Source organism: Seriola lalandi, unplaced genomic scaffold, assembly GCF_002814215.2.
Source record: "Seriola lalandi dorsalis isolate HSWRI2012SDOR001 ecotype SW California unplaced genomic scaffold, Sedor1 jcf7180002054883, whole genome shotgun sequence".
Taxonomy (NCBI): domain Eukaryota; kingdom Metazoa; phylum Chordata; class Actinopteri; order Carangiformes; family Carangidae; genus Seriola; species Seriola lalandi.
The window spans coordinates 4307075-4328491 of record NW_019525658.1 but is presented as its reverse complement, the minus strand read 5'-3'; the positions used below and the strand labels follow the sequence as shown (position 1 = coordinate 4328491).

Genomic DNA, 21417 nt, shown 5'->3' with positions numbered 1-21417 from the left:
CAGCAACCAGCAAAAACCTTTAGTCAATACTCCCAGTCAAGATATAGTTCAGAAATTAACCAACCGAAACTAGATATGACATGTTAATTAGTGAGCTCTAGAGGTGCTGGTAGGTGGATTTGTTACCTTTGGACAAAGCCAGGCTAGCTGTTTCCCCTGCTTCTAGTCTTTGTGCTGAGCTAAGCTAACAGCTGCTGGCTTTAGTCATATATTTACTGGACAGATATGAGATTGATATCAATCCTCCCATCTATCTCTTGACAAAACAGCACATAACACATATTTCCCAAAATGTAGAACTATTACCTTAACATTTCTTAAAAATAAGGGAATGCAGCTACAACAGAGATGATTTCTGATGACACAACTGTGCACAACGCATTCTTCTTTCTTTTCCCCTCCAGTATACAATGGGTGCTCATGAATCCAGGGGCGAAGCTTGCCTAGATTATCTAATGAAATCCAGTCACATTCACATGTAACATGGCTGGAAAGTCTTTTACAGTGAACCAAATATAAACACGGGCGAATAGCAGCTCTTAGATTGACATCAACTGGAAGTTCAAGTGTAATTTGTGTGTCATATTTATCAGGTTAGCTAAGATATATTGTCAGTTTTTAACCAAATGCTGCTTCTTTGTCATACAGTTGACACTGTTTTCCTCCATTTAATTTAGTTAAACAATCTACTTCAGCCTGTCAATCTTCTTTATGTGTGAGAAAAACTGAAAGACATCATCATTAATTTAATTTTACTGCTCAGTGATAAAACACTGATGTCATTCACTCTCTAATACGACCTTCTTGGCCTCATAAATAAGTCTGAAGGGCCACTGCACTTGTTGGTTCAGTTCAGTGTGGTTTTACATCAGATTGGGTCTCTCCTTTTTCTATTTGTGCATCAACATCTTTGCACTGACACAAACATAAACACTCATACACAGACATACGCAGGAATCATTTCAGATAAGTACTTTGACTGGCACTCATTCATTCCCCTCCCTGTCAAGTTGCAATACAACAGTTTGACCCTTTCTCTTATGTCAAATGCACTCACACACCGAAACTACTCCTACTACTTCTGCATTTTCATTTTTCAAATTTCTTTCCACAACAACTCCTCTCTCCCTCCTCTGTTTCTGTGCAGAATAACCTTCTTTCTGTGACTCCCACCTCGTCTTTCAACAGGGTGTGATGGAGAGTTTCCTGGGTACAGCTCTGGCTGGCACTGTCTTCTGTCTTTTCAGCGGTCAGCCACTCATCATTCTCAGCTCCACTGGACCCATCCTCATCTTTGAAAAGCTCCTGTTTGAATTCAGCAAGTGAGCGTCTTTGGAACCAAATTATGCTGAAGTACTGCTTTAATATTAGAATTAGAATATTCTTTGATAATCTCATTATATAGAAAAAAATCTTTTTACCTTTTAACCTTTTACTCTGTAGTGTTTTACCCCTTTTCAATGTTATGGTCATGATTTGAATTCAGTTCAATTCATAGTTTGGAGAACAAAAAGTTGATTTTTACCTTAAAAGAAGAAAGTCCTAATTGGGTTCTGATCTTTGAGATTTTCACCTTTACTTGAATAGCAAAGTGGACTCAGACCTTTGGAGCCCACTGTAAATATAAGGTATAGATACATGATACATCTTTTGACATTTAATTCGACATCCTATTCTAAATGCTCAGTCAACTCTTCCTATAGTAACAGCATACATATATACTGCCCGCTGGGTGACTAATTCATTCATTCATCAAATTGTTATTCTAATATCAAAACCTAATGTCAGAAGTAACTATATGAGCATTCAGTCAATGTCAAAGGTCTTTAGAGCAAGTTGTTACATTTGTAACATTAAACCTTACCAATACATTCACTTTATAAATGCACGTAATGCAAGTGAATTATGTTGGTTGTGTACATGAATTTCATTCCTCAGTACATTCACCATACTCCTCTGACTTCTCACTCCCAAAGGAATAATGACATAGATTACATGGAGCTGCGTCTGTGGATTGGCATCCACTCCTGTCTGCAGTGTTTTATCCTGGTAGCCACTGATGCCAGTTACATCATTAAGTATATGACGCGCTTCACTGAGGAGGGCTTCTCCAGCCTAATCTCCTTCATCTTCATCTCTGATGCCATCAAGAAGATGGTGGGCTCCTTCAAATACTACCCCATCAACACTGACTTCAAGCCCGACTACGTTACCACCTACAAGTGCGAGTGCCTGGCGCCAGACCCGAGTGAGTTCACCCCTTGACTCAGGGAGATACAGGGGGATTGTCCACAAAGAGGAAGTGTGGCTCCAAGTGGCTCATTTTGGGCTCAGTAGACTGACATCACAGGCAGGTTGTAGAGGACAGTAAAATCAATCATAGTCATCAGAGTGTCTGCTATTTTACTTAAGGGAATTACATTAGAAGGTTTTTTTTTACAGGCATGCTAAATAGCAAATTTATCTCAAAGAATATTTATCTTGTCAGCCAAAGTAACCATGTTGTGCTGGAACTGAGAGGAGAGTTCAGTTCACATTAGTGGAGGGTAGTACCTTCCATCCATACTTCAGATCTGGACTCTAAGTTGGCTATTAAGCAGCAAGCAGTTGCAGCACAGAAAAGCTTGTTCGAGGCCATTTAGTTGCACCATGGCATGACCACCAGGGAGAATTGACAAGTTAATTTTTCCTCTGTAAAATACCCCATTTAATGCATATTTTGGTTCAGTTCTTTAATAATCAAATTTAAAGGATCCAATAAATCACTGATAAATCAGATTTTCTAAACTCTTCAATGTCTCAAATCAAATATCTGTATCCTGTATCATTTGGGCTGTAGTTGCTGTCTATTATGATTACGAGAATGTTGATTACCAACTTCAGCTATTTTGTGTAGGGTTGCATGGCTTAATAAAAATTCAAATTCAAGTTGGATTCCCTCTATGTACAAATTTCTTAGAGACTCACTAATCTGTTTACTACTTTTGAAAATGGCAGTGATTTGCAGTAATTTCTGTAGACACTGATCTCTGTAACTGATTTGTCTCTTGTTTGTTTTTGCCATGCACAAACAATTTGGCTGCCGTCTCTTGCAAGTGAGTACCTTTTTGTTTGTCTGCATGGGCCTCAGAGTGCTCTCTGCAATGTCCAGCAGCTGGATTCTCATTATGTTTTGCATTTCTTTTTCTTTCCCTTTTGTTTTCCTCCTCACTACCTCTTCACTTTCTGTCTCATTACCTCCCTGTCTCTATCTGTCCTTCTCCCATTCATAAACAGTGGCTGCAATGATCTTCAATGGTTTAGTTCCAATGCCAGATAACAGCTCTAGTGTCTCTGGGGTAAGTGCTTTCGTTTTTTTACTCAGTTTTGGTGCATTGTATTTCAAGCTGAATGTTTAATGGGTTTGTAACATTTCAGCTTTTGCAGAATGGATTACAGGGGATGTTTCATAATGATGATATTGTTAGGAAAGATAAAAAAATAACTTGTTTACAACTAACCCAGGTATCCACTCTGTCTGACAAAGAAGCCGCTTTGCTCTCCTCTTTCTCTCCTTTGTTTGTTTCTCACCATCTATCCCATTAACCTCTCACTCTCCTCCATGGATTATAACATCATATCCGTGCCGACAATTTTCTCTCTGTTTTGTGTTTACATTTTCCTCCGTCTTTGTCAAAACACTTCACTCTTCTTCATCCTCTCCTGTCTCCCCACCACTGCCACCCACCATCCCAGTTGAATGTGACAGCTCTGGACTGGAGCCAGCTGAGCAAGAAGGAGTGTCTGAAGTATGGAGGTTCTCTGGTTGGAAAGTCCTGCAAGTTCGTCCCTGATCTGGCCCTCATGTCCTTCATCCTTTTCTTTGGCACCTACTCCATGACCGTCTCTCTCAAGAAGTTCAAGTTCAGCCGCTACTTCCCCACCAAGGTAACAAAACTATCTGTTCATCTATGTATCATTTCAAATGAACAAAACAAGCTTTCACCATACTTTGCAGAATAAGTTCCAATCCAATTACTGGAGTAATTAAAGGTGCCCTGTGGAATTTTCTTGAAAACACACAAAAAATCTGTTTACATTCAGTGTCTCTCACGAAGACATGCAATGTATTCTCATCCTTTGTGTTGATGCCCATCCCATTCTCCTGAACACGACGTCTCAGTAACACCTCAAGGGAACTTCATAAAATTTGGCAGAAACATTCACTTGGACGCAAAGATGAACTGATTAGAATTTGATGGTCAAAGGTCAGAGGTCACTGTGACCTATCAAAACACATTTTTGGCCATAACTCACAAATTCATACACTGATTATGACACAATTGAACTCAAACATCTATAAGGATAAAATGAAGTGATTACATTTCATATCCAAATGGTCAAAGGTCACATCACTGTGACATCATAGTATTCTGCAAAAACACCTCTGGCTATTATTCAATGCTGTAACTCAGGAAGGAGAGATTGTAATCATATTTCCTGCAACTTGGCTCGGTGGCAGAGGTACACAGCCGCGAGGCGGTAATTGTACTTTCTGTGAGGTTTACCCTTATGAGAGTGGAACTAACTAAATCCTTGTAACTCAAAAAACCCTGAGGTGGCTGTCAGAGTGAGAGCCTTTTCCTAAAAATTGTCAATGCCAATAAAATCCAAAAAGAATAGTAAAGAAAAAACATTTTAAAATTTCTCAGCAAATTGGCATGATGATATGATGAGAAAAATATTAATGTTAATATTAAGAGTTATTTATTTTTAGTTGACCCTACTAACAGCTTGTTTGTACAACTGGCATGAGTCCCATTGTGTGACTCCTTCGGGTTAAACAAACATGCTGAATGCATTTTCTTCCACCTTTGTTTGCCATTCATTTATGCTAACTTTTTGTCTTTACTGCCACCAACTGTCAACTGGTGGAATGACAGGAATGTGTGAACAGTTCCTGCGTCCTTGTGGTTGTACATGATACAAACAAAACAGGGATTTCTTTGTAAAAACATTGCTCCATAGTGCCACTGATGGTCTAAAACTCCACATCTTAAATTTGAATTTAAATGCAAATAGTGAACACATAATGAAGACTTCCATACCGAGGGGCAAATATAGATGGTAATAAAAAAACAGTGTCTTATGTAGTAAAGAAATTTAAAGTAAGTCTATAAAAGTGTTTTTGAATGAGTACAAAGGTTTTCACTTTTTAGTCTGTGAAACTGAACCAAACAATGTGTACCAAGCAGATTTTGACCAGGAGTTGCAACACTTTCTCACACAGATGGCCCATTTATTATCACTTTTGATAATAAATGTACTTTTTAGCAGCACTGCGGCCTGTTGTTGACTGTCTAACTGTGTTGGTGCAATCCACTCAGGCCCAACACGGCACTGCTGCTCACATCTGTTCTGTGTCTGATCTCTCAGGAAGTGATTAGTCATACAGACAAAAAAAAAAAAAAAGAATTATCTTTACTTCAAGTGAAGCCAGGCGCAGCTCAGCTTATGAGTTGCTTCCTATCAGACTTGGTTTCTCCTTTTAGTTCTGCAAAGAAATTATTTTGTTTCTCATCCAAACTGTTTGAATTTCAATTGTTTCTCCCTGTCTGTGGCACCAGCTGAGGAAACTCATCAGTGACTTCTCTATCTTCATGTCCATAATGACGTTCGTCGGGCTTGATATGTTGATGGGACTCAAAACTCCCAAGCTAATTGTCCCAACAGAATTTAAGGTATAGAAAATAATTTTCAAACTGTCATTCAGAAGTAAGATAACTATTTAAAAGATTATCTGCTCTTACAAAGTTATAGACTGCGCAAGTAAATCATGGCATTAGTTTTAGTGGTCATTTTTAGTGTAACAAAACATTCTTTCCCAGACTGGATTATACAGGGTATGTTTTTTAAAGGTTAAAATGTTCAACAAATACAAATATGTTTATAATTAAATAATTAGATTTATTCCCTTAATTACTGAATTTCTACTGATTCTGTAGAAAATGTTCTTTTGCCACTGAACATGCTCAGTTGTGGAAATAAAATGGGTTCTCCTCTCCCACTAGCCAACTCGACCTGGCCGTGGCTGGCTGGTGATGCCATTTGGAAAGAACCCATGGTGGGTATATGTGGCCAGCTTTGTCCCTGCCCTCCTTGTCACCATCCTCATCTTCATGGACCAGCAGATCAGCGCTGTCATTGTGAACCGCAAGGAGAACAAACTTAAGGTAGGTGTACTACCACTATGTACTGTATACTGCTATATGTTTACCACTGAAGAAATACAAAGCCTTCAGAAAACTCATATTAAGTCAGAATTAGACTTTAGATTTGTATGCGTTTCCATTTTAACATATTTATGGATACTGATCTTTTGTTATTAATATACTGTAAAATGACTTTGAAAATACAACAAAGCAATTTCAGATATTAGCTGATTATTCTTGGGTCATGAAATCTTATTGTTTTGTTATTGAAAAATGAAAAATGATCTATGTCTGGTTTCCCTGGCAGAAAGGCTGTGGCTATCACCTGGATCTATTCTGGGTTGGTGTCCTGATGGCTGCCTGCTCCTTCATCGGCCTGCCCTGGTACGTTGCTGCCACCGTCATCTCCATCGCCCACATCGACTCTCTGAAGATGGAGAGCGAGTCAAGTGCTCCTGGAGAGCAGCCTCAGTTCCTTGGGGTCAGGTTGGTCCACAGTAAAATAAAAGCACAGAACACAGAAATAAACAGAAAACTGTAACTTGGGATTAATCCCGTCATACTCTTGTTGGCAATATCAGAGTACGAGAATTTGCTTTGTGGCTGAAATGCAGCAAAGCCTTGTGAAATTGACTTGACGGTCTCTTGTGTATATTTCATCAATGTCCAATATACAGAGAACAAAGAGTGACAGGCATTTTGGTGTTTGTTCTCACCGGAGTTTCCATCTTCCTCGCTCCAATACTTAAGGTAGGAAGTACATGGTGTGTTTGCTCTGGATTTTTGTTTCCTATAACTTGTAATCAAGGTTGTAGTGGAGGGTGACACCATCTAAATTCAGCTTACTGAGTGCTTTAGACTGACTGATTTAAAACCTGTACAAATGCTTTTCTGAAAATATAACTGGTAATATTATTGATCATTTCTCTTACCATCTTTGTCGGTGTTATTATTTTCCACTCATTATTACAGAAGCTCAAAGTGTTCAGTATTAAAAAAATGAATGAAATATCATGAAATAAATTATCATGAATAAATTGAGTCAAATATATATAAAAAACAACAAATTGTGAAATAATGAAAAATTCTTAAAACTCAACTCATTATTTTGAAATTCATTTTCATTATTATTCAACAGCAATTATGTAATAATAATAACATAATGATAGTTTCATTGGAGTGAATTTTTATTGTATTATCAAACTATTTATTTCATAGTTACTCATTTCTTTATTTAATATTGAACACTCTGGGGTTCCACAAATCACCACCTGTAGTGTAGGCAGTCTAGAAACTTAAACAAGTTGCGAACTGTCTAAACATTTTACATGTTGCCTCTCCTTCCTTTTGCTTGTAGTTCATCCCCATGCCTGTGCTGTACGGTGTCTTCCTCTACATGGGCGTAGCCTCTCTCAGTGGAATCCAGGTACGCTGTGTGCCAGCTGTTGAGGTTATTTATCATATTAAATTCAGTTATTGTGGCTGGACATCTTACTTATTGCATATCTGACAGCAGGCGGGAAGTGGCTTATTTAGATCTGCCAAGCAAACAAGCAAGCAGACAGGCAGACATGATCTGCAGTGTCCATACAAACCATAGAGACAACAGAATCACATGGGAAAAAAAATTGTATAAGCTGAGTTGCCCAAGATATCAAATTGTTGACTGAATATATAAACTGCACTTGTCCTGATTGTGTCTGAGGCTCTGATGGGGTTGTGTTATAATAACCAATAACTAGAGTATAAATTTCACTGATGCATTTAGATGAGTTCAGAAATGTATAGCTCAGAGCTTGGTGAGTTTGTGATAGAGCAGGTGCTACTTGGAAACTTTCCTGCAACTCATTGCACACTGGCAAGCAGAGCGCTGACGCATACAAATCTCCCCTGAATAATTTGGGATTAATCATTAATATGAGAGGTCTGCATGTAGTTAACCTGTGCCACTCAGACCTTATGCTCTTCTCTTCAATCTGCCCCGTCTCATCGTCCTCCACAGTTCTGGGACAGGATTAAGTTGTACATGATGCCATCCAAGCACCAGCCAGACTTTTCTTTCCTCCGTCATGTTCCTCTGAGGAGAGTACACCTGTTCACACTGGTCCAGATCATCTGTCTGGCTGTGCTCTGGGTCCTCAAATCAACGTTCTTGGCCATCATCTTCCCTGTTATGGTATGTGATGGAGCAGGCTTGCATATCAACACAGGTTCTGAGGGATCCTGTGTTGTTATTATTGTGAGTGCATGAAGACGGGCGGCAGTAGAACACATTTTCTTCTTTTTTTGTTTTTTGTTTTATTTGGATTGGTTATGTTTTTCTTTTTGATATTATATGTATTAAGTATTTACTTATTTATGTTTTTGTATTTTGTTTAATTTTTTTTTTTTTTTTCCCTTGTTGGATGCCTGTAATTTAATTCACTGGTCTTAAATTGTTTCCATATTATCTATTTTGACCTATCACATTCATATTTTTGTTTGCAACTGAGTCTCATTGAAGGCTTTAAATGGGCCATGAAGTATTACAGTAAAAAAAATTATAAACAGTTTCAAACTTTAAAACTGTTCATATCAAAACTGAAGTTAGAATCTTATAATATAAAGAAACAGGTTTAATAAAGGTACATTTTTAAGAGTGTAAACATTAACATTTGATTTCACTGTATATACCAGGGAGCCAGACATGAATGTTACTAGGAGTTAAAACAAGGCTTGTGTGTCTGTGTATTTCTGTGCCAACCCCTCAGATCCTGGGTCTGATGGTTGTCCGGAAGATGCTGGACATGGTCTTTTCCCAGCATGACCTGGCCTGGCTGGACGACCTCCTGCCTGAGAAAGAGAAGAAGAAGAAGGATGACGATAAGAAGAAGGGTAAGGAGAAGGAGAAGAAGAAGCCCAAACCACACGACAGTGAGGAGGAGGTGAGAAACTCAAGCTTCTGCTGCCCCCTGTAGGAATAATGAATCATGAGACGAGTTTCTGATCTGTGTGTGTTACACGTGTGTGTGCTTTCTCACAGGACAAGTACCACCCCTACTCCAACCACTCACCCAGCTCAGAGTCAGACTTGGATCGCAGGTACTGTGTCCTCAAACTGCACATCCCTTACAAAGATCTCGTATATCCTGATGTTGCAGAGACTCAGTGGGGAGCGTACTGCCAGCCTGCTGACACACACAGTGCTCTTTAACACACTAACACACAAACACACGCACAAGCTCTCTATTACACACACATAACTTGACACCCATTGTGGTCCCGTGTGCATATGAACATTCAGTCATTCACAGGAAATGTGCACACACACACAAACTCTCACACACACACACACACACACACACACACACAAGCACATTGACAACAAACCAGTCTGTTGAATTGGCTAAAAACAACAACGCATACCTGACCACTTGAGATCAGATCACTGAAGAAGCATGTTAATGCAGGTCTGAACGGGGCCTATGTAACAAATATCTCAACTAAAACAGAAGCTTTCTGCATGGTTAGATCCCACTACAGGTCCATGATAATATGTTTTTGTAATTTGAGAGAACTAAACCTTTAAAATATGGACAAAACAACACATTTTAATTTAACAGCTTATCAAAAGTAAAAAAAAAACGATCACAGCAAACTTTAACCTGTTATTACAAATCAAACAACAGGGTAGACACAGTAGCATGAAAATAGCCCATAAGGGATCTTACTTTGTTATGGTGTTGCATTGCATTGTGTTATGCTGCCTGAAATACCCCCCTCCCCGATGAAGAACAAATTATTAGCTCTATTGTGTTATGGGCTGGTCATTTTCAGATTTTTTTAATCAATGTAATCAAACACATGTTCACTTTTATGGCTGGACACATGAATCACTATTGGAGTCAGATTATTTACATGTAATATTGTGACCACAGTCCAGTTTCCCCTTATTGTCATGTTTGGGCTCAGTCTCCTCTCCATGCACTTTAAGGCAATGCAGATGACTGTAATGTTATTAACTGTATAATCCTGCTGCTGCTCTTCCTGTGTCATGTGCTACATGTCCAACAGTATGTGCACGGCACTGCCCTTTGTACAGAAAACTGTAATTCTTCATTGTTAGAGATCAACTCCAAAAGGCAGTGACTGTGAGGTGAAGGGTGATGAATTCAAATGCATGCTGTGTAGTTTTATCTGTGTCTCAAAGCCACTGATCAGGGTTCTGTGAGGATTAATATATGTGGAGTTTAAATAGAGGAACAAAACTAATGTGTTATATATAAGCCTGTTGTATATCTAGAGCATATTTATTGATACATTTATTGTAGGCTATTTTGAACTGTATAATCATCCACATGCAACAAGCATCATTGTTTTGGTTGTTTCTTTTTCCTTCATGTGCTGAATCTGTTAATAAAATCAACCACACCTGCATGTGAAACGTAGCCTGACCCCTAGCTTCCTGCTCTATGAACTGCCCTCACCTGGAGCCACAGCAGTTTCAATGGAATGATTTTGCATTGAAAGTGCAGCCTTTACTCATTTTGCTAAACATTTAAGCATAAATACTTTGTTTGACTGTTTTTCATCCTTTGTGGGAAATTTAGAGTTTCAAAATTGCCCATCATGTCTGCATTGCTTTAAAAGAGGCATGGTTTGGAATTGACATTGTAACTGATTGATATGAATTTATTTTGTCAACTGTGGATAGATAAGATTATGGTTTGTGATTTTGTTTTATTGAAAGATTTCTGCGTACCTAGAATCCATTTCTGTCACCAAACCCTCCAAACTCAGTTCTTTGGCAAAGTACAACATTTTTAAAGAGATACAGCTTCCACTTTAAGCTCTGCATTCAGTCATTCTTTAAACCAATAATGTGACGACAAGCACTGACTGACTGAGCACAAGTAAACATAAGAACTTAGGTGCAAAACTTAAAGTATCAATTGACGTCAAAGTCAAAACCAGTGCATATTTAATTTTGTACTGGTAAATATTCATATTTAGAAAATCAGGTTTTGTTTAATAAAATATAGTAAAAACTTACGTATCCTAGTCATCAGCCCCAATCTTCACTGTGAGCCGTTGTGGCCACAAACAACCACTGCAGCAGCTCATTAAACTCATTAGTTTATTTTCTCTCGTTCATCACTGACGTGAGCTGCTGTAGTTTCTGCCTGGGGTCATGACCCCTCATGGCTGAGCTCCTCCGCCCTGCCCAGTAGCCCCTCGGTTTATTTGGCTGTCGGTGTGTATGGTAACTGGAGCTTGCCCTTTCTCAGCATCACCCTCCACCTGAAGATCTCCTGCCCGTCATCTCCGGCCATGCCCATGGGCCGAGGAATGGCCTGTCCCGTGCCCCAGGTCAAGATTGAGATGGAGTCGGACTATGACTCGGACATCGACCACCACCGGCCCCGGGACATGAGCAGTGAGACCACATTATAAAGCTGAGACACGGCGTCTTGTTGACAGAGCAATGCACATTATGTGGGCAGACTACTGAATGCAGCCAGTGCTGACCCACAGACAGTACGAGGTGGCACAGACTGACAGCTGTGTGCATACTGACACCTGAACAGACTGATATGGGACCGATGCAGTCAATGCAGCTGGGGAAGTTAAAAGTTTTAATGCACCTGCATTTAAACTGGTGCAATCTTGACAAATTCTGCTCTAAATAGTTTATTGGAAACTGAATTTATTTATTTACTTGTATGATGTAAATGGCCCTAATGAAAGAGGAAATATTTATCTGTATAGAATGATATATTTGATGTGAAAATATGTATCTTTATTATTACTAGCTACATTGATATTGTACTATTATTGTAATTATTTTAAATCCAAGCTAATCTTGAAATCAAACCAAAACTTATTGTACAATAATTTCACATCAGCCTGTGTGAGCAGTTTGATTTTGAAACAGGAAATGTGAAAACAAGCTCCGAGTTAGTAACAGAACTATTTAACATCAAGTTGTAAAGTCAGCTGTACAAAGCCATGCCTTTTACTGTAAGTTAGCTTTTGCAAATTTGTGTTTTGGTGTGTGTTTGAATATGCTGCAGTGTGCCTCTGATCCCAGAGAACCAGCTCTCCTTTTCCCTGTTTCCCTCCAGTTCAACTCTCAGCATTGGCACATTTACCAGGAACAAAAAGAAACAACCAAAAAGTCCTGATGTTGCTGAAAAGCATCACTTTATTTTGCAAGATGTAGTGTAACATGTTCATGTTTGTTTTTACTCTCCACAACTTTGTACGAGAACATAATTAACTCTCAGCACAACACTAAATTCATATGGCAATAAAAAACAAATGCACAAAGGATGGATATTCATGAATTGATAGATATAATGTATGTAATTAAAATGTTATTATTCCAAATTATGTGTGTTGTCTTAAGTTGAACATGGTGATTTTTATCCATTCTGTAGCAGAACTGAGAAATCTGTCCTGGCTGTGTCAAAAGAGAAATACAGATCATCAGAAATATATGTTCATTTCCATTCTTCCTAATCCAGAGATCTGATCAACTATTTTCTATATTGTTATTTTGCAAAAGTTGAGTATTGGCCAGATATGACTCATCAACAATTTAATTATAGAATTCAAGTTTCCTGTGGACTTTTTCTTATACAAACAAAAGTTTCCTTTCTCATTTCCTTTCTCATAAAACATTTGCAAAGCCAAAATTTTTAATTGATTCAAATCCTGCATTGGTTACATCTATGTTTGCTAGCTTGCAGTCTTGCCTTTGTTGGCACACTGCCTCACTTCTTGGAAAAGTACGAAGCCAGCAGCCTTTATGTGTATGACATTTAATTTTTGTGCATGCTACAAATAAAACAGGGATCCACTGATACAGTGCTCTGTAGCACTACTAATGTGCACAGGGTGCATTTAAATGTTCCTGCTAATTTCATTTAATTGAGTGCCACTGCAACACTGACCTCATGTTACCTGATACAAAAAGGACAATTTTTTTTTTTGTTTTAAAAAAAAAAAAGAAGGGGTTTAGTAATTTTAGATTTAGGGAAAGAGGACACATTTTTTGTTGAGTTTTAGTTTATTTCTTTGATAGGGAGAATGCAATTTAACATTTCAAAACAGAGCATGAAACTGATGTGTTGCACAAACACTTTATAGCTATTGCTAATTCGTGACTCCTGTCCCTCCCCCCTGAATTAGATCAATACTCAGTTTAAGTAAAGAAAAAGATTGGCAAAGCGCTTATTTTAAAATAAACCTTCTCTAAATAATCTTTGGCACAAGTAACAATCACATTGTACGTAAACACAGGGGTGTGACCAGTGTGTGTTTTTTTTGTTTTTTTTTTAATATAACTGGATCATTAGGAAACTAAATTGAAAGTCTGAAGCCCAGAATTATAGTAATATCACTATCTTTTAATAGTACAAATAATATATATTAATCATTCCAATTTGGAATACAGTAAAATGTGTCATTAGAATTAATGTTTTTCTACTGTCACCCAGTGTAATCTTGGTTAACTCTACAACCATGAAACTACAGCAGCAAATCTGTCTATTCAACTGCATCCCCAAACAATTTAGATCAGATGAACAAAAATCATCTTTCCTACAGCATCAGCAGGAGGGAGCAGCCTGCACCGCTGTCTGTCAGTATCCTCTTCCAAAACACCTCGGGAAGCCAAACTCGCAAATTTCAATCTTACACACAGTGTCTTTTATAAAAGACCTGTAGCAGCTGGATACACTACGTCAGCACACAGGAAACGTTGAGTGAGGCGTTAGAGTGTTTGGTGAACCCGTCAGCGAAGCCCTCTCCCTCCACCAGTGTCGGCTTCCTGTTGCACATGGGGCACAGTTTGTTGCGTTCCTGCGACGCTCTCATCCAGATGATGAGGTTCCAGCGCTGGCCGGAGGAGATGGGCAGGGCCCCGTGCATGTGTTGGCCCCGGTGGAGGAGGCCCTCGGTCACCCTGTGTTCAACCTCTGAACACTCTGTGTCACTTAAAGGAACCTGCAGGGGGCAACAAACCACTGGTCATGAGAGCATTTCTACACTATCACTACACGTTTTATTAGCAGGATTTATTATCATGGAAATTGTCTTAAGCTCATAACTTTTCACCATGGAAATTACTAATATTATTAACAATAATAAAAACATAGCCTATATTGCAAGGCGTAATGTCAACAATAAATGTATATGTACAGGCAAAATCTTTTTTTACTTATTTTTTTTATCATTATGTAAGTTTTGGACAGGTGTTTATTTTCAATAAAACTAGGAATTCAGTTATAGTTATAAGATATTATAAAAATAAAAATATTATTAACTTTAATGTCTTGTGTTGTATTATAAATCTAATACTCTTAATGGGTAAATACACTGAGCAATATATATATATATATGTATTTTATAATATATAATATCTATCTTATCTTATATCTTTTTAATAGAAATTTAATTACAGTTACTCCTTAAGACTAACCCCAAACAAAAAATCGTGTACATTTCTGTATTTGCTTACTGTTTATGTGAATACCTGATAAATGTTTATATTTATTCTTATATCATTATGTATTTATTTACTCCACTTAAACCTATATGGTGTTTATTTGCACAACAATGCACCATGTATCCAGGAGCTGAAAATATATTCATGTTTGTTAATGTAGGTAGTGGTCGATGTGGTGGTTGTAGGTGTGGTGATGGTAGTAATAATAGTATAATAGTAGATCACTATAACCATACAGTCACCTGTCTCATGTCACCAAAATAAAGGTTTCCCTCCGTGAATTCCTTCCCCAGCGAAACATTAAGGGTGACCTCTGCATTGTCGTAGTGGTAGCTCAGGTCCAGGTCTTCATTCATGTCATATTTGACCACAAAGGCCTTGTGGCTATCCAGACAGCGGCCCCCACAGTCTGGGTACAGCAGGGAGGTGAGCGGGTGAAGGTACTGCTCACGGAGAGGCGTGAAGAATCCCTCGTCAAAACCCAGTTCATTCAGGAGGACCTGGGGAGGGAGAGAATCAAAAGGATATCATGAATAAAAAATAAAAAGCTCTTTCATGGCTTATATTTAAAAGATATAATATGCAGGTTTTTCCTAAACTAGAAATGTGTGGAAGTGTATTTATCTAGACAAGAGCCTGTATTTTCTCATTTTCTTCTTATTTTGCTGTGTATGGGACATTTCTGGGCTGCAGCCTTTGGCCTGTGGGTGTTTGGCCCCCAGCCAGTAACAGGTTGCAGGGTGTGACGGACTCTATAGAAACACAGTGACCAGGTTACATCACTGTCTCTCTCCTCTGCTCTCTGTCATGGAGCTGCATTCACTCAAAATCCATCAATGCGGCACGGTCCTGCAGGATTGTGTGTTGGTGTGGGTGTGTTTATTTATATTGTAGAAATTAATGAGTTTTCTGAATTTTGAATGGTGTGTTTACAAACAGCAACAACAAATCTTGCAGATTATTCCTTTTTAAGGTTTTTGCTGAAGAAAAAAAATCCAAAGCCATTCCCTGACTCAAAGTCCCTGCATGTAATTCATGACCAATGCGGCCATGGCAGGCCAAGGATCCAAATGTCAGGGCACAATAAAGATGAAACATGAATGAGTGAGCAATGATTAAATGGTGCTTTAAGGGCTTTCAGCCAGTAGACATAGACACATTACCCCATAATGGTTCATGGTGTTGGGTCTTCCTTTAGGGGCTGAAGACTGCTCAAAGTGCTCCAGCTCCTCCACCAGCTCCTCACAGAAGCTCTTCTCAAACACAGGGAAGCGATACACCTGTGGAGCTAAAACAGAGAGATGGGAATCAATCAAAGATGATCCATGTAGCATTTTCATAGTTAAATATATCATTGTTTATTCAACATAAACAAATGACCGTAAGCCTCTGTTAATACTTTAAGACCCATAAACTTTGCTAATTCCTGTTCTTGCTTCATATAACTGTTGTATAACTAGGGTTGCAAAAAAAACAATTACCTTAATTGCTGTTTAATCTTCAGATCAATTTTGAATATTTGTTTGGTCATTAGGGTCAAATGACATACTTAACATATTTGACTCTGTCACTTTTTATTTCATGGACTTAAAAAAACAAAAAGATTGAACAGTAATTGTGGACATGTTTGGCCACCATTCTGCAGGTAAAACACTCAACTTCATCATCTCATTTTGTCTTAATTGACTCATCAGAACTTGTAATGCAGGTAAATTCTCTGACTCTTCAAACCTTGTGGTGACACTCAACATCCATGGCTGAGGCTCTGAAAATGAAGCTAATTGATGTCTACAAATCAGCAGAGCTTTGGTCTCCGGTAGAAAATGAAAGCGCACTCCAGCCCACCTGCCTCCTCCTCCAACAAGCCTAAGAGGCTGTGTTCACTGGGGTCGCCGCTTCGACACAACTCGACAATCTGCTTGAACTTCGGAGTGAGGTAAGACTCCTGAGGAGAGTCGGAGCGCAGACGCGTCTTAGCAAAGTGTTCATGACGCATTATAAACGACACTGTAAGCAGAGACGGGTGCAGTAAATACCTGCAGATGGTAGACATGAGGATGGAGCGGCTGGTAAACGTCTTTTATAACAGCAGCTCTCTCAGCAGACGTCACACTGAGACGCCTTCGCCTGTCCACTTCCTGTGAAACCTAAACAGAACAGACTCACAGTTACAGTCCGGTAGAGATGGTGAGTTAACTGCAGAAGAAAAAGGTGAGTTACCTCATGATCCCGACTACAAGAGAAAATGTCTTATATTGATCACCAATAATTATGTGATAATATGGGGGTCATCATGAGGTGTGGATCTACTAACTGTATGCTATGCAATTTTAGCTCTGTTCTCTACCAGGATGAGACCAACTAGACAATCAGGTGATAAAACAGTGCAACCAACATAACAATTAGTTATTTCATTACTGATTAATGTGACTGTGTATATTTTGATAAATTGATCCATAATTTATATAAATTGTATGAAAATAATGAAAACATATCAATCACAGTTTCCTAGAGTCCAAGGGGTAGTCTTCAAGTTACAGTCTGACCAACATTGGATATTTCAGGCCGATACTGATGTAGATATTTGGGAATAAAAAACAAAACAACAGATAACAGTGTATGGGCCCATAGTAATTTTTCACATAAACATAATACATAAACTATTAATCTTGATCTGGATCTTTTGGATTTTTTTTTTCTTACTGTGACCTCAATATCCCTCACTGCCACACAAAATGGGACGTTTTACAATGTGAGAATCAACTTGTCAGTGCTATCTGGTGGAGAAATGACTCATTTTTTGTAATGCTGTGTCTCAAATCGCATACTTCCATACACACACTTGTTATTTTGAGTCCTTAAGTGTGTTCACAAGTACAACATGCAGAGAACTACAAGCACCTGGATGCTGCGCTCAAAATGGTCAAAAGGTTTAGTGTAAAACAACGGACACTTCTCACCCTATAACGTTGCCATCTTGGCTTCGTAGTGGAAGTGGAGGGACCGCCAATGTTGTGAAAATGACGACCGTGGAGACTGCAGCTGTCACAGTGGACACCACATCATATGTATATTATATTTATCTACACAAATGTTTTTGTCACAAAGTAGTTTGATTTGGGACAACACTGCTATGTTGAAATTCAGTGTGTGGATGAAATGAGTATCATTAGCGAGATGTTTGAGGGTTTTGTCTCTTCAACATTTTAAACCTGATCACTGACCAAACAAATAAAGTCATGTCATGATGCACTGAAGCTTTAGCGATGTCACTAATTTGTAGGTCGCTTTGCATAAAAGTGTCTGTCAAATGAGTAAATGTGATGTAATGTCAGGAATTACTGTAAAGCTGTTTTTGGTTTTAATGGTAAGGCACCGACACACACGGAGTGAAAACACACACACACACTGCTGTCGTTACCTCGTGCAGCACATCCTCAAACTGTTGGTCCGTGACGCAGCCGAGCCTCCTCAGCAGCTGCGTAGCAATAATGAACATGAGAGATACACAGATTACAAAAAGGGTACGTCACCGCAGCTACTGTCTGTGCATTGATAATGTAACTGATATCCACTCACAGCATGATAGTCCAGCCTGAACTGCTGCTCCGACTCAAAGCGAACATGGAGTTTGTAGTCCTTCAGGAAAATGTTATCAGTCGTGAAACAGTTACAGGTGTAAAACTGAGACTTTCCTTCTTCCTCGGTTTTCATCACTACCTGTTTAAAATGAATTATCCTACTAAAATACACAGGAAAACATAATAATGCCACCAACGATGTCGACTCACAAGCTAGACGTCTACTCGTGTGTGATCAACAACAAACACAACACTTCCGGTTCCAGTTCGCAAAATAAAAGCGTCATATCCACAGATCCAAAATTGACTACATCAACTGTTTCAGACAGAAAAAATAGCCACTAGCATCCGAGTGTATATTCCTACTAACTGTAAGCAACCACAGAACCTCAAAAGATATTTTGCAATCATCAGGAAGAGAGCACTTAATGCCGACGAAGCTAAATGCCTTAGGGTTACAGTCAAGCCATTGCGCGCACACCTGTTTTTTTTATTACAGGAAAAGAAACATGACATTGCTCAAATTTAAGGCTATGCTGTGCTAAAAGTGTAATCTGTTTGTCTGTTTAAAAAATATATTTTGAAGAGGCTCACAGGAACATTGGTCGGATTTGACGCTTAAATTGCTAGCTGCCATTTTTGTAATTATGAGCGGTTTACTGCCCTCAAGTGGTCAAAGAGTATAATTACAACGGCCTGTGTTTAAAATGTTAGGTTTCCTTTGCATTTCTTTGACTGTCAAAACAGTCAGGTGGCTCCTCTTGTGTATTTCTTCCCAAGGACTCCTCCAATCTGACCTGAAAGGTTTTCTGGAGGATTTTCTTGCTCATTTGAGGAGGTGTCAAATCAGTTCCCGTTTTTTTCTTATTTTATTTCATAAATGATAGGTTTCCTTTGCATTTCTTTGACATCTCTGTTCATGAGTCAACCATACACAAATCATGGTGCATGGTGTCCGTGGCAGGAAAACATGAAGGAAGCTGATGCACTCCAAAAAAGAAACATCATTGCACATCAGATATTTGCCAAGGAGCAACTTAACACATGACACTTAGAAATGATTTTGTGGACTGATGAAGCTAAAGTTGAATTGGTTGGGAAGAACAAACAGCACTAGGTGTGGCATAAGAAGGGAACTGAATCAGAAAACAAAAACATCATCTTAGTTGTGAAATACAGAGGAATGACCTCAGAAAGACATTAACAGCAGACATCTTAAAGACTATGTCTGAGCTGCTGCAGGTCTGAATAGTCCAAAATTCATCCTGAACAATATGCAGGTCTGATTAGCACCTACTGGAAGAGCTTGTATGAGGTTAATACTGGGACCAGTTTTTTAATCCAAGGGCCACTTATTTTTTCCACCAGCATTGTGAGTGTTTAATGGCTGTGTTCAATATAGTCACGAGCACTTATAAATGTCTGTGTATTGTTACCTTAAGTACATTGTGTTTACTATATGTATGTCTTACATAAAGATCAGATCACATTTCATGGCCAATTCATGAATAATGCATAACTTTTCTAGCTACTGTTTAACCCTGAGGAGTGTAGTATTCAGTAGAAAGTATTCAGTGTGTGTGTGTGTGGAATCCTCATTATGACGTCATTCTAAGTTCTAATCATTATGACTATCAAAGCCACTTTAGAATGTCTGTCTCCATATACCTGACAAACAACCTGGCAGCGACACAGTGGATCGGGACACAGCTGCTGAGACATCTCAGAGTTTTCCTTCACTATTGAAGTTTTTTCTTAACTTTCTGAGACCTGTAGCTGCTCGAGAAACAAAGAACATTTTCTGTCATTTGTGGAAAAGGAAGAATACACATTATGACCGTCATTTAATGACTGTCATGATATAGCTTTTGTTATTGGATTAGTAAATTAGTTTTGCAAATCAAATTAGTAAGGTCTCACAGCAAGTAGGTGTGGTAGTTGTTTGACTTAGGCAACTGTCATCTTGTGAGACCACAGACAAGATGGCAGTTGCCTGAAAAAAAAGAAAACAAGAGACATGTTGCTTGACTTTGACCTGCTCTGGATGTGGATTCGGAAAACTTAACTGCAAAGATCTGGATATGACTTCTAAAAGGTAAGGATCGACGTGCTGAATAAGATATTTCATATGGATTATTTCTGTAAAAGAAAGTTATATTGATGACTGTAATGTTAAGTGAGCCTTGGACGATGGCCCCTCTTGTGTAGTTCTTCCCAAGAATGACTCCATTATGACTTCAAAGTCTTTCTGGAGGTTTTTCTTGCTCACATGAGGGAGGTGTCAAGTCAGTTTCCAATTCTTTTTATTTTTATTTTATTTAAATGTAATATTTTATTTACATTTCATTGACTGTCAAGTCAGTTTCCAGTTTTTTTCTCATTTCATTTTTTAAAATGTTAGGTTTCCTTTCTGTTTTTTGATTGTCAAGACACCTTCACGCCTTGGAAGAAGGCACCTCTTGTGTATTTTTTGCCAAGGATTTCTGCAACCTCACCTGAAGAGGTTGTTGTGAAGATATCCTTGTACACTAGAAGGTGTCAAAAAAGTTCTTTATTTTCTTTATTTTATTGTTCATATCAACATCATTGCCTGGTGTCAAGTCAGTTTCCCAATTTTTTATTTTTTATTTTTTATTTTTTATTTAAATGTAATATTTCCTTTGCATTTCTTTGACTGTCAAAACAGTCATGTGGCTCCTCTTGTGTATTTCTTCCCAAGGACTCCTCCAATCTGACCTGAAAGGTTTTCTGGAGGATTTTCTTGCTCACTTGAGGGAGGTGTCAAATCAGTTTCCAATTTTTTCTTATTTTATTTCATAAATGATAGGTTTCCTTTGCATTTCTTTGACATCTCTGTTCATGAGTCAACCATACACAAATCATGGTGCATGGTGTCCATGGCAGGAAAACATGAAGGAAGCTGATGCACTCCAAAAAAGAAACATCATTGCACATCAGATATTTGCCAAGGAGCAACTTAACACATGACACTTAGAAATGATTTTGTGGACTGATGAAGCTAAAGTTGAATTGGTTGGGAAGAACAAACAGCACTAGGTGTGGCATAAGAAGGGAACTGAATCAGAAAACAAAAACATCATCTTAGTTGTGAAATACAGAGGAATGACCTCAGAAAGACATTAACAGCAGACAT

At 38.5% G+C, this 21417-nt stretch overlaps 2 protein-coding genes across 3 annotated transcripts in view; one reads left to right on the top strand and one right to left on the bottom strand.

The window, feature by feature from the left end:
* The window catches only part of slc4a5a (solute carrier family 4 member 5a), a 35621-nt gene extending 23095 nt beyond the window's left edge, over positions 1-12526 (top strand). Inside the window, exons 14-26 of the mRNA XM_023397734.2 lie at positions 1189-1322; positions 1977-2248; positions 3304-3338; positions 3736-3927; positions 5607-5720; positions 6051-6212; positions 6499-6677; positions 6869-6941; positions 7549-7617; positions 8194-8367; positions 8942-9115; positions 9214-9272; positions 11459-12526. Coding sequence (XP_023253502.1) covers positions 1189-1322; positions 1977-2248; positions 3304-3338; positions 3736-3927; positions 5607-5720; positions 6051-6212; positions 6499-6677; positions 6869-6941; positions 7549-7617; positions 8194-8367; positions 8942-9115; positions 9214-9272; positions 11459-11624 — 1803 coding nt within the window. The 3' untranslated portion in view covers positions 11625-12526. The remainder of the gene's footprint in view (positions 1-1188; positions 1323-1976; positions 2249-3303; positions 3339-3735; positions 3928-5606; positions 5721-6050; positions 6213-6498; positions 6678-6868; positions 6942-7548; positions 7618-8193; positions 8368-8941; positions 9116-9213; positions 9273-11458) is intronic.
* A 697-nt stretch (positions 12527-13223) lies between these two features.
* On the bottom strand, positions 13224-18522 carry ogfod2 (2-oxoglutarate and iron-dependent oxygenase domain containing 2). 2 transcript variants are annotated; one of them, XM_023397733.2, is made up of 8 exons: positions 18262-18401; positions 18104-18160; positions 17643-17724; positions 16719-16829; positions 16528-16627; positions 15846-15970; positions 14925-15182; positions 13224-14180 (listed from the first exon to the last, which is right to left on the bottom strand). In XM_023397733.2, exons 2-8 carry the CDS (start codon positions 18115-18117, stop codon positions 13914-13916), a joined length of 957 nt encoding a protein of 318 aa, XP_023253501.1. In that variant the 5' UTR covers positions 18118-18160; positions 18262-18401; the 3' UTR covers positions 13224-13913. The 2 variants fall into 2 exon arrangements, with proteins under 2 accessions (XP_023253501.1, XP_023253500.1); XM_023397732.2 differs by lacking the exon at positions 17643-17724 and having other exon boundaries at positions 18262-18522.
* Positions 18523-21417: the final 2895 nt, after the last annotated feature.